A 12,610-nucleotide genomic window follows, 5' to 3' on the forward strand; every position below is an offset into this window, starting at 1 on the left:
CTGTTTTGGGGTCTTCATTGCTGCACGTGGGCTTTTCTCTAGTTGCGGCGAGCGGGGGCTACTCCCTGCCGCGGTGCGCAGGCTTCTCACTGCGGTGGTCTCTCCCGCTGTGGAGCATGGGCGCCGGGCACAGGGGCTTCAGCAATTGTGGCTCGCAGGCTCAGTAGTTGTGGCACACGGGCCTAGCCGTACCGCGGCATGTGGGATCCTCCCGGACCAGGGCTCGAACCCACGTCCCCTGCACTGGCAGGTGGACTCCCAACCACTGCGCCACCATGGAAGCCCCAATGACTTTGTATATAAGGCTTTTCCCCCTTATATTTTGGATTCTTCTCCGAGATTGAATCCTAGGAATGGAATTATTGGGATGATTGTGAACATCTTTATATAATACACACATACTTGATGTACATAATCTGTCCACGGGGAGTTCTATCAATGTACATTCCTGCCAGCATATTTCTTGGCTTCTAGATGCTTGGTCAGTTCTTGAAACGTGAATGTTAATTGTGCCATTTCCCAGTAAGCTTGCCAGCACTGGATATTCTCATTAAAACAATCTCACTTGTTAAGTGAAAGCTTGTTTTAATTCGCTCTTTCTTATTAGTGGTGAGTTACGACATTTTTTCATATGCATGATAATCACATATGTATTTTCTCTAATAAACTGTATTAATGAAATAAACATGTTCTTGACACGCGTAGACCTCCGACTCTGCTGAACTTGTAGCCTCTTGAGGTGGCTATCGATTACTAGGTTGACCTTCCTTTTTCTCTAGATGACTGTGGGTTTATCTCTAACAGAGATGAACATTGCCAGTGCTTGAATCCATCTCTGCTTTGTAATAAAATTCTTTATTTTCTATCTTTTAAAAATAACTTAAATTGTTTTTTTAAACTATTACAGAAATAACATGCTCACTAACCTTACAACATTTGAAAATGCAGAGAAGTAAAGGAAAAAAATCATCTGTATTCCCACCCTACTAAATACAGTTGCTACTAACATTTTGTGCTTTTCTTTCTCATCTTTAAAAAAAAAAGTTTTTACACAATAATTGTAGCCTTTTCCCCCTTAACATCAACGTTGTAACATAAACACTACCCTGTGTTATTTCAAAACTTTCATATTATTTGTGCTGTGGGTCCTGAATGTTATGTTCATCTCCACCTCCCTCCACCCCACCCCCCCGACCCCCGACCAAAAAAAGAAAAACAAAACTGGTGAACAAGGAGCACCGATTCCTTGGTTTGTTTCCTGAGCTGTGAAAATCAGCCCAACTCCCCTTCCCCTCCTCTTCTTCTAGGGGTCTGAAGATTACGAGGCTGCTCTGTTAGAAAAGGCAGCCCTTTTGGCTGAGCTGCGCTCAGAAAACCTCACCAAGAGCACAGAGAACCACAGACTGCGTAGGAGCATTAAGAGAGTCAGCCGGGAGCTGAGCGACCTGCAGCAGGAGAGGGAGAGACTGGAGAAGGAGCTGGAGGCAGCCCACCAAGAGAGGAGCAAGGGAGACCGCATCACCCACGTGAGTGCCGCTCGGCCCTCGAGGTAGTGGGCAGGGCGCTTGCGCTGGCCGGGGCTCTTTGGCTGTTTTAGGGAGACAGATACTCATCGCCGAAAGCTTAGAAAAACCGGAAGAATATAAAATATTTCACTCACCATCTCATCACCTAGAAATGACCAGTCTTAGCTATTTGATGTTCTAGTCCTTTTATTCTCTCTCTCTCTCTCTTTCTGTCACACGCATGCACACACACACACGCGCGTGCACATTATTGGTGCACATTATTGGTGTCAAGCTGAAAATGCATTTTTGTATTGTTTCTTTTTTTTTTTTTTATTCAATGTTCTCCCTTTGGTGTGGGGCCGTCATGAGTGTTCTTCAAAAACGTGTTTTTTTGTGTGTGAACATAATGGTTCATCACTTGAATGTGCTACAGTTTATTTAACTAGTCCTTACTGTAGGATGTTTAGTTCATTATATATATATTTGCCTTATAACAAATGCTGCAGCAAACATCCTTGTACATAAATATTTATCCACTGATTATTTCCTGATAGAGGTATAATTACTGGGTCAAAGAGTATGAATATTTTAAAGACTATTTTATAGATACACCCAAATTGTTCTCCAGAAAGATTATACCACGTTTCCCTAGGTGAGAGTGATCTTTTTTTAAGACTACTCTGTTTAGCGTTGGATGTTAGTATTTAAGAAATTCTCTCTGAATTTGGTAGACAAAAAAGTTGATCTTTTACAGTTTCTGTTAGGTTTAAATGTAAGTATTCCGCATCCTGAGAGTCACGTCCAGATCCACAGCCTCGGTGCAGTCGGGTAGCACAGGGACTGAGTCTGAGTGATTGTTGACACTCAGGTTAAACGAATTCCCTGCACGGGCGCCTGGGGCAGGCAGAGTCATTGGAGTAGAGAGCTCAAAGGAGAGCCCGCAGGTACCAGAGGTTAGTTCTCTGGTGGCTGCTGTTGGCAGGGACGGGACGTCAGGACCATAGTTTGAAATCCTAAGGCTGGCACTGACAAGAGGATTGAAATATAAATGTTTGTCTATTTTAACAGAAATTTTAATGAACATCAAGAGAGAAATAATGGAAACTTAGGAAAATAAGAAAATGTAGCCTATAATTCCACCACCCTCATAAAGTAACTCTGTTTTTCAGTATCACCCTTTAGTCCTGGTGCATTTGGGGCCCCAGTCCAATCAGAGGCTAAATGCTGTTGTGTGTTCTTTGATCACTTTCTCTCTCACGGCCATCTCCGCGTGTTGTGTAGGCTCCGGAGCAGTCATGCTGAATGATGCATACGCGTCATTGAATAGATTTCACGTGATTTACTTAATAAAAATTTCCTGCTCTCTTGGACGTTTTGGCTGTTTAAGTAATGCCACAATGAACATCTTTGGGCATAAAGGCATTTTTTTTTTTTTCTCTTGAAATCCCAAGGATAGATTCTGAGGATTATACTAGTTAATCATGCTGCCAAATTATTTGTCCAAAGGGCTCACCCAGTTTATGATGCAACCAGCAGTATTGGTGTATACCAGTTTATTGCATGTTATTAAAAGACCTGATATTTATTCAGTGTTACTGAAAACCAAATGTATCTAGTTGAGATGCTGATGGAAATACATGGCATGAGCCCTGAATGTTTTATTTTTTCCTTAAGGGAGGTGAAAATGTTATACATGACAAAATGCAAAGCAGTGTAAAACCCAGAGCTAATTCATGCAGCTTACGTAGTCAGTGCGAAAGATCCTCGTGGGACAGAGTAGTCAGGGAAGCCTTCTAGCGGAGATGACACTTAAGTTGAGTGAGCAGTGTGAGGTCTGAGTCGTGTGCCTCTGTGGATGAGGTAAAGAAAAGACTGGCCAGAGGGTCCTTCTCTAGAGGTCAGTTTTCATACCAATTCTTAGATCCTTCACTGTTGGATAACATTTTTTTTTTTCAGTTTAGTTTGTCCCCTCCATCCCCCTGTATCATATAAAAATGTTTATTCAATAGAAATTGGATTCGGGAGATACACACACACACACACACACACACACACACCCCTAGGTGTATAAAATGTGTAATTGTTTCTTTACATTATAACTTACACTTGAAATGGCTATATAACATTACATCAAGTGGATACGCTGTAATGTATTTACCAATCCCTCTATTATCAGACAATGTTGGTTCCATAATTCACTTATTCATGAAAACTCTAGTGCTTCTAAAAGAATTTTGGACTGCTGTTGATAAGATTTATTCCTAAGTAACATGCATACGCCTTCATAAGGAAGCAAGGAATGCTTGGCAAGGAATGGAAGGGGCATGTGACAGTGAGAGGGAGAGACTAGAGTGAAGTATACTACGGGTGGGAGTTCTTTTTTGTTGTTGGGAATAGAAACCCAGCTTTAAGTAACTTAGGCAGAAAGGGGAATGCATTGCCTTGGGTAACTAAATGGCTGGAAGGACAGGGGTGACAGGAACTCTGCCGGGACCGAGTCCGTGTCTCTCTGAGAGCTGGCTTCTCTTTCTTTTTTTCTTTTTTTTTTTTTTTTGCGGTATGCGGGCCTCTCACTGTTGTGGCCTCTCCCGTTGCGGAGCACAGGCTCCGGACGCGCAGGCTCAGCGGCCATGGCTCACGGGCCCAGCCGCTCTGCGGCATGTGGGATCTTCCCGGACCGGGGCACGAACCCGTGTCCCCTGCATCAGCAGGCGGACTCTCAACCACTGCGCCACCAGGGAAGCCTTGGCTTCTCTTTCTTGCGTCCTCTTACTCCAGCTCCAAGTGGTTGGACCCAGCATTGCCAGCCCTGCTGGGATCACAGCTCCCCAGTTTAGTAAATGAGATGAAGGAGGACTCTCACACCCCACTACCCCTGTTGTCCCCTGGTCTGGAGGGCCAGACAGGTGAGGTATCGAGAGGCCCAACTTGGGTCACATGCTCATTCTTTGTCAGAAGTGAGTGTGTGTGTGGTTGTGCGTGCGTGCGTGCGTGCGTGCGTGAGTGTGTGTGTGTGTGAGCTCGTGTATCATCACTGGCAGCTTCCCCTAGAACCCCATGTTTGGAGGGAGTGAGCAGTTATCCAGAGAAGGCACGGCTTTGTTTCGGGGCCGTGGGCACCAAAAAGCAGCTGTGCCTCTGGATGCTCACATCAGGTGAGCCTGCCTGTGACTCAGGGCTTCCTAGTGTCTCGTCACGGCTGCTTTTCTACATTGAGTCATGCACGTTTCTGACAAGAGGATCTGGCCGTGCTTTCTTTCTTTTTGAGCATGTATCGCATCACAACAGTATCTCTGCTTAACTTCTGGTTTCATCCTGAGAATTTGACTGTGTCCATCTCGTGAGCATGCTTCACACCCGATCTTGGGGGCACTGGCCTGTTCAGCGTCTGGGGAACCCTGCTGGGGATGACTTTGCCTTATGGTGCTAGGACGCATGCAGAGGTAGAGTGTAACCCACCAGCCTTGCATGGCTTATCAGCTGGTTCTGTTAACTAGGCTCTTTAATTAACTAGAGCCTCCCACTCACCAGCTGCTATTGCTGTTGCTTTTGGATTGAAACAAACAAAACCCCAGGCCTTTTGGTGACCCCTGTGTCTGGCTTGGCAATGGAAAGGACTCCCATTCATGCATTCAGCCATATTGAACGCTTTGTGCAGGCCCTCAGCTCTGCCTGGGGACAGTTCCGGGACGGAGATAGGAACAGAGTAACCACGGGAGCACAGAGCAGGATTGGAGAAGGCTCCCCGGGAAAGTAACTTTCGAACTGGTTCTGAAGTTTGAGTTGAAGGTTACCAGCTAGGCGAGGGAGACGAGGGTTTCGTATAGGAGGTGAAGGTACACAGATGTGAGAGAGTGTGGTGTTTGGGGGAAGAAGAGTTTGGGGCTGTAGTGAAGGGTGGCTTTAACCTAGAGAGAGGCTGAATTGTAGAGGGCCTTGGATACAGAGTTTGGGAGTGTGGACTTGACCTGCAGGCAGTGGGGCCGCTGTCGAGGGGGAGTTGAGCAGAGGATTGTTAGATTTGCAGTTTAGAGAGACTTGTCTGATGGAGGTCTGGAGAGTGGGTTGCCCGCAGAGAGCCCGGAGACAAGAAGATGAGAAAAGGTACGTGACGTGTGTCAGGCTCCGGGAGGTGGGGGATAGAGGGGAAAAAGAACCTGCTCCTCTGTAACGGAGCCGCTCAGGTGTGGCTTCTGGGCTGTCTGGGTGCATAGTAAGCTCCCCTCCAGGACTCGTGAGTACTCAGCATTTACTCGAACCTCACTGCATCCCACAGGTAGAGCTGAAAAACACCGGGAAGAAAATGTGTTCCAAACACTGGTCTTTTTCTCAGTCCACATTCAGCTCAATCCTCAACACCCTCTGTTAATGAAAACTGCTGTTACAGAGTGGTAGAAATGAAGCAGATACGATTTCTTAGGCGTATTCTTCTGCAGTGCACTTTACAGTTAATACAAGGACTGCCTGTCTTTCCCTTGGTGCTCACAGCCCTGTGATTGGGCATACAAAAGGTTTTTCCCATTTTATAGATTAATCAGAGCCTCAGAATTTTTGTTTTTCTTTAATAAATTTATTTATTTATTTTTCGCTGTGTTGGGTCTTTGTTGCTGTGCACAAGCTTTCTCTAGTTGCGGTGAGCCAGGGCTACTCTGCGTTGAGGTGAACAGGCTTCTCATCGCGGCGGCTTCTCTTGTGGAGCACGGGCTCTAGGCGCGCAGGTTTCAGTAGTTGCAGCACGTGGGCTCAGTTGTGGCTCGCGGGCTCTCAAGCGCAGGCTTAGTAGTTGTGGCGCATGGGCTTAGTTGCTCTGCGACATGTGGGATCTTCCCTGACCAGGGCTCGAACCCAGGTCCCCGGCACTGGCAGGCGGATTCTTGAAATTTTTTTTTTTTTTTTTTTTGTGGTACGTGGGCCTCCACTCTTGTGGCCTCTCCTGTTGCGGAGCACAGACTCCAGACGCGCAAGCTCAGCGGCCATGGCTCATGGGCCCAGCCGCTCCGCGGCATGTGAGATCTTCCCGGACCGGGGCACGAGCCCGTGTTCCCTGCATCGTTAGGCGGACTCTCAACCACTGCGCCACCAGGGAAGCCCCGGAGCCTCAGAATTTAAATGGCTTGATCATGGTCACATAGAAAGTGATAAATATGTGACACGGATCCAAGTCTGTGGACTCTTAATTTCAGGACTTCACCTAAGATACCGTTCTGAGGCTATGCCAAACAATATTTATGTTAAGAATACTGTGCTTTTAGCAAAAAGGAAGATTGATACAATTTCAGCTTTTCAGCGGACTACAATAATCCGTTTTCAAGACCACCCAACTTGAAGTATTTTGGTTATTTGAAGCTTTCAGACTTGTAATTTCTTTCTTTCTGTGTTTCAAAAAAGCATTTTCAGAGGTTTATGTAAAGTTATAAAATTAAATGAGATTAAAGGCATTAGGGTCACGGAACAGTAAGGGTGACCAGTGAAATGGAGGCAGGTGAGTGAGGAGAAGTGCCGCTTGTGAGAGCCGCCACAGTGCTGAAGAGGGACTTAAAATCCAGCTGGGGCTCCTGGCAGCGAAAGTGAAAAGGGAAATTCAGTTACAAGGTCTCTGGTGTCTATAAGAACACGTTAAGGTAAGGGACAGCTTTTGCTGGCACTGAGGCCTGAGGGAACTATTTCCTCCGGTGGGTTTTTGTAAAGAGTTCTCTGAGCAGTATACAGACTCTTCGACAATACCCCTTTCAGTAGAAGCAGTTTTGCACAGGGCCAGATCAATGTCACCCAAGTCTGTTAAGCTTGTAAGTATTAAGGTTTTCAGTCCCTAGGAATCTCTAGCTGTTTCCCATTATTTTCGTTTCTTGGACAAGAATTTCAAAATAAGTGGGAAATACTGCAGCCCTGTTGAGAGATGATCCCCAACTCAAAGCCTTTGCAGTGGTCCCCTGTCAAGCAGTATGGGCTTTTGTAGCATTGCCTGAATTCTTTCTGATGGCAAGCCAGCCTCTCTTGGATGTGATCAAACCATCCTTTGCTCATGCCAAAAACATGTATTGCCATCTCATTGTGCCTGCTCTTGAGCATTTTGGAGGGAGACAATGCCTGTCTGAAAATGCAGCTTGGATCCGAGGCATCTGGATTCGCTGTGTCTGATGGTGCGTGAACACTGAGACGTTTGGCTGTGAGAGTCAGCTCATTGTTTGTTTGTTTTAATTGCCTGTGATTGCAGTGACCTAGTAGTGCCAGGCAGCTCAGCACGTGTGGTAATTTGCAGTTTGCTCATTTGTTTATTCAGGGGACATTCATTGAGCACTTGCAGTGGTGCAGGCACTGTCGGTAGGCTCGAGTGAATCCAAGCTTTGGCCTCTACCTCGGAGTCTTTTACGAAAAGGAAGGTCAAAAAGTGAGGGTCTCACGGGTAGATTCCCTTCATTGTGTTATACCTCCTTGCCACCAGAGGGACCCACATCCCTTCAAAGAAATTCAGGAGGCCTTTGCAACAAACAAACAAAACCCCCCGGTATTCCCAAGTCGGTGTCCTAACTGTGATGTTTAAAGTGTTCCAGCTTCTGTGGTCTAACAGGAATGCTGCTTGGATTCTCACATCCTTGCCCTCACATCCCTTGTTTGGCTCCAGAGACTCAAGGCACGTGTGTGTGTGTGTGTGTGTTCAGGCGTTCTGTGTGCTGCTCGGGGTGGGTGCAGGGAGGAGAGGAACAAGTCATAGTCTTTTTCTTCTCTTTTATAAGCACCGTTTATTAGACATTGGTTTAGCCTGTTCCCCAGACTGTCTCATAACGCTCTCATCTGTTACGAGACCTGTCACCCACTACTCTGACAAGTGTGTGCTTCAGTACCTGGGCCCTTCGCTCTGTGGGGATGCATTTGCTGGCTACAGCCCAAAGATCTAATTAAAGTTGTACCCGTCACCCAGCTGGCTAATCCTGTGTGCTTTGACAGGAGCGGGTTTAATTTCAGGGTGGCTCAGCCTGAACCCCCCCGGTTCTCACGTGTGTTTATTGACGGATAGCTCCAGATGAGGTTGTGAGAGCATTCAGGACATCTTTTGGTGAACCGTCATCAAAACCTGGCATTTGGAGACAGTGTCTGTAGGCTGTAGGCTAGTTGGTTTAGGGCTAAGACCACAGACCTGAGGTAGTGTGATTTTTACCAAGGGTCAGAGCTCCCCCCGCCCTTTTTCTTAAGGTCAGGTGTAAAGATTTTGAGTCGGTATCCTTGTAGAATGGGCAGTTTATATGACCTGTGTGGGAGAAGTTTTGTCTTTGCAAATTCCAGTTTCTCATAAGAGAGGCACAATGCAGAGACTTGGGAGTCAGACCAGATTTGAATCCTGGTTCCATCGCTTGCTAGCTGTGGGGCTGGGAACCAGCTACTTTGCCTCTGCAGACTGTGGTGTCCATTTCTTGTCAGAAAAACAGATATCAGTTGTGAGGATTCTATGAGATAAGGTATAGCACTTAGCGTTATATCTGGTGCATCATAAATGATCAGTAAATATTAGCTGTTTTGTTGATGGTGATGACGTCACTGCCTTGGGTGCTAGAAACTTAGCGATTTAGTGGGGATATTTGGGACAGGGGAAAACAGTGCCGGACTTAGGTTGGAATCTCAGCGTCAGCAGGTGCTTAACTCTGAGCTTCCAAGCCAGTTACTTAATTTTTCTAAACTAATGTTTACTCCCCTAAAATGGGGTTAATGATATCTAATTTAGGATTAAACAAATGGATAATAAAATTTAATGCAGGAGTAAATGGCTACTGTGGTTCCTGGCTCACAGAGGGCGATGCTTATTACATTAGATTCCTTCTTTTCCTTCCTCTTTTCCTGCTTTTAATGGTGTGGCAGGTGCTGTCTCAAGACTTGGGGTGACACAGCCCAGCCCACTAGACTCTCTGACAGGCGCTGCTGACTCATAACTGTGTTCTGCCTTTTCACCAGTCCAGGCAACAAAGCTGTAAATTTCTTCGTTGATCAGCACTCACCTCTCCTCTGAAGAAAGTGCTCGTCTGTTCCTTTTCAACTGATTAATCCCTCTAGGAAGGGCGTCAGAACCCTTTTTGAGTGACAGGCCCTGGGTGTGAGTGGCTCCTGCGTGGGCCTGCTGGGGAAGCTGGTTTAGAAGGCTGTTCCCATCACTTTTCACAGGGAATTGCTATCGTGTCTCTGGGGTGCAAACAGAGAGGCTTTCCCTTATCTCTGGTTCTTCCTTCATCATTTCTGTGCTAGGCTCTGTCCTGGGCACTGAGAGTACAGGACTGAATCAAGTTAGACACAGTCTCTGAAGGAATCTAGTAGAGAAATATAAAAGAAATGCAGACAAGAGCTGACTAAAGTATAGCATGATGAGGGCTGATAGAGGGATGGCCCAAGTGCTTTGGGAGCACAGAGAATGCAGCTGTGCTGAGAGAGGTGCCGGGGAGGGGGAGGGAGGCTTCACAGAAGGGGTGGGTTTGAGCTGAGACCTGAAGGCTAAGTAGCAGTTTGCCTGGGGGTGAGGGGGACAGGAGGTGGAAATGCATTCCTGGTAGAGGGAAGGCCTGTGCAAAGGCTGGGGCATGAATGAGCCTGGCACAGGGGGAGCGGGGAGGGGGCTGGAGGAGAGGGCAGGTGGGGTTTTAGAGACGTGTGGTGCCTCGCCTGGCGCCTGACAGCTGGGCCTCGCCCCCCGCACAGCTTGCGCTTCAGCACCTTTGTCCGTTCGTTCTTCCCCAGCTTCCTGGTGGAGCCTACACGGAGCTCCCTGCTCAGAACTGCACTGCTCGCAGCCAGTACCACGCATGTTTGTTGGTCTCTTTGGCAAGGACTGTCTCATTTCAGTGGTTTCTGTTTATTTATTTTTTGAGCATATGAATTCTTTGTTCAAATGAACTCTTCTGGAGAGAAAACATAGAAAAGTGGAGCTGCTCAGGGTGGGGTGGGGTGAGGTAGCAGGCCTGGGAGCCCCTCTCTCCCCACCTCGTTCCGCTCCTGCCTCAGCCCCCAGCAGCCATGCAGCTCCATAGAGCGTGGCTGGAACGCCAGTATCTCCTGCTAATTCTGGAGATTCTTACATCACTGAGTCCCTGTACCTCATTAAGATTTTGGAGAAGTTTCCTTTGTATATTTAAAGGTAACCACTGAGCACTTTGACAAGCTTTCTCACAGTGAAACCTGATAAGATGGAAATTTGATGGATGAGAACCTTCTCTTTCTCCATCTGGCTAGAGATAAAACAAACCAGCTGCCTGGAGAAGGAAGTGTGAGGGCCTGGCTTTTCATTTCTAACGTGATTCTAAGATTACAGGGATATTTTATTTTTCATACAGCCCACTTAAAAAGAAAAAAAAAACGGCCCTGAGAGAGCTCTGATATGCAAAGGCAACGCTCAGCTCAGTGTTGGCCCAGAGTGTGCCTGGGAATCTTCAAGGAATATGGCCCATTTGGGTGGAAACTGAGGCAGCTCAGTTCATGGCATCATGCAGACTCGCTGGGGCCATTCTCACTTTAAAGCAGGATGGTGGTCTGGTGTAGGATAGGGGTCTTCAAACTTTTTCCCCTTGTCTTTTTGTTCAGAAGCAAGTAAACAAATGTACGTAAGGGAGCTCTGCAGATTCCTGCATTAAAACCAAATATAAATTTCCATGCTTTTCCCCAGCCAACCGACTCAGTTTCTGGAGGAAGGCCCGGGAACATGTAGTTAGATGATGCTGAGAGCCGGCCAGGCTTGGGCATTGCTAATCCGAGGGCTTCGCAAGTTCGGTTTGAAAAACCACTAGTTTAGTAAAAAGAACACAGATAGACCTGGTTTTAAATCCTGATTCCACCACTTTTTACTTTGGTTAAGTTGCTTGAGCTCTCTGAACTGCAGTTTCCTGATTGGTACAATGGGTGTAATCAGAACCTCTACTCTGTAGGGCTGCTGTGAGAGGTGGATGAGGTGTGATGGAGGTAAAGTGCCCAGCACTCTCCGAAGTGCTGTAGAGGTTTATAGAATAAAGTGGTGGGTAACATTTTGGGAGGATGATTGCTGAGGGCCAGAGTAATCAGGGAGGGCTTTGTTCGAAGGGGTGGCCCTTGGATTGGCCCTTGTAGGATAAGCGTGCTGTCTCCAGGCAGAACTGGGGAGATTTTACTGTTTTGTTTCCAGATGGAGGGGACGGGCTGGAGGCAGGTGGGGGCCTGGAGTGCTGGTGGAGCAGTTGGGTGAGATAAGGCTAGATGGAAGGTAAGCTGGAGCTGCTGGAGGGAGCCCACCGGAGGGAGCCCAGAGTGACTGCTTGTTAGGAGGCTTCGTCCTGCAGTTAACTCAGAGTCCCTGAAGGGTTCTGGGCAGAGAGGTAATGATCAAAGGAATGCATGTGGTTTGGTGGGTGAACGCAGTCAGGAGAGCACTTAGACAGCGGTTGCCGTTGACCAGATGGGAGCCACGTGCTGAAGAAGGCAGTGCGGTGGGCTGGAGGGAGGGAGGGGGTGCTTCTCTCTCTGCCCCCAGTGCTTCAGCTTCGCCCATCCTGCCTTCTGATGCCTCCTCCAGGGAGGAGGAGGGGCTGATCTGGTTAATCAGAGTCCAGGATATTCACTGGGCCGTCCTTGCTCCTGGGTTACTGTACCTTAAGAACACAGCTTCTGGATTCTTCCGCTTTCCTGCTGCAGACCTAGCCAGGCTTGGCCCTTGCTGGGCTGGCTGACGTCCTCATTTCCTCAGTCGTCTTCTTTTTCCACTTCTGCCTCTACTTGAGTAAGAGGACTCCGATGGCTCCCTTAAGCTGCATATCCCCTCCCTGTTCCCCCCACCCCTGCCTGCCCCCCCCGAAAAAAAAATAAACAGCCCTCAATTTTATTAGAAAGCTGTACTGTGGTTATGAGATTGTCCAGACTTGTACTTTGCTTCTCAGTCTGCGATTGTTTCCTATGTTCAGTGCCTCTGAGAACTCTGGGGGTGTGGGGAGGGCAGTAGGAGTGGATGGCAGGGCAGGACTTGGGCACTCGTGGCCATGTAGGAGCAGCAGAACCTCACTCTTCATCTCTCACGGGCTCTGTGTGGAGGATGTGCTGGACCTTCAGGCCTGGGTCTCCTGTTGGATGAGGAGGTGTGTGTGAGAGGCAGGGGGAAGAGC

The 12,610-nt window shown here is 47.6% G+C and overlaps 1 protein-coding gene across 2 annotated transcripts in view; it reads left to right on the plus strand.

Moving 5' to 3' along the window:
* CDK5RAP2 (CDK5 regulatory subunit associated protein 2) overlaps positions 1 to 12,610 on the plus strand; it is a 180,829-nt gene that overhangs the window by 60,261 nt on the left and 107,958 nt on the right. For both annotated transcript variants that reach the window (XM_060014248.1, XM_060014249.1), the window contains one exon: positions 1,308 to 1,526. In XM_060014248.1, coding sequence (XP_059870231.1) covers positions 1,308 to 1,526 — 219 coding nt within the window. The remainder of the gene's footprint in view (positions 1 to 1,307; positions 1,527 to 12,610) is intronic.

Source organism: Delphinus delphis, chromosome 6 (assembly GCF_949987515.2).
Source record: "Delphinus delphis chromosome 6, mDelDel1.2, whole genome shotgun sequence".
NCBI classification, from domain to species: domain Eukaryota; kingdom Metazoa; phylum Chordata; class Mammalia; order Artiodactyla; family Delphinidae; genus Delphinus; species Delphinus delphis.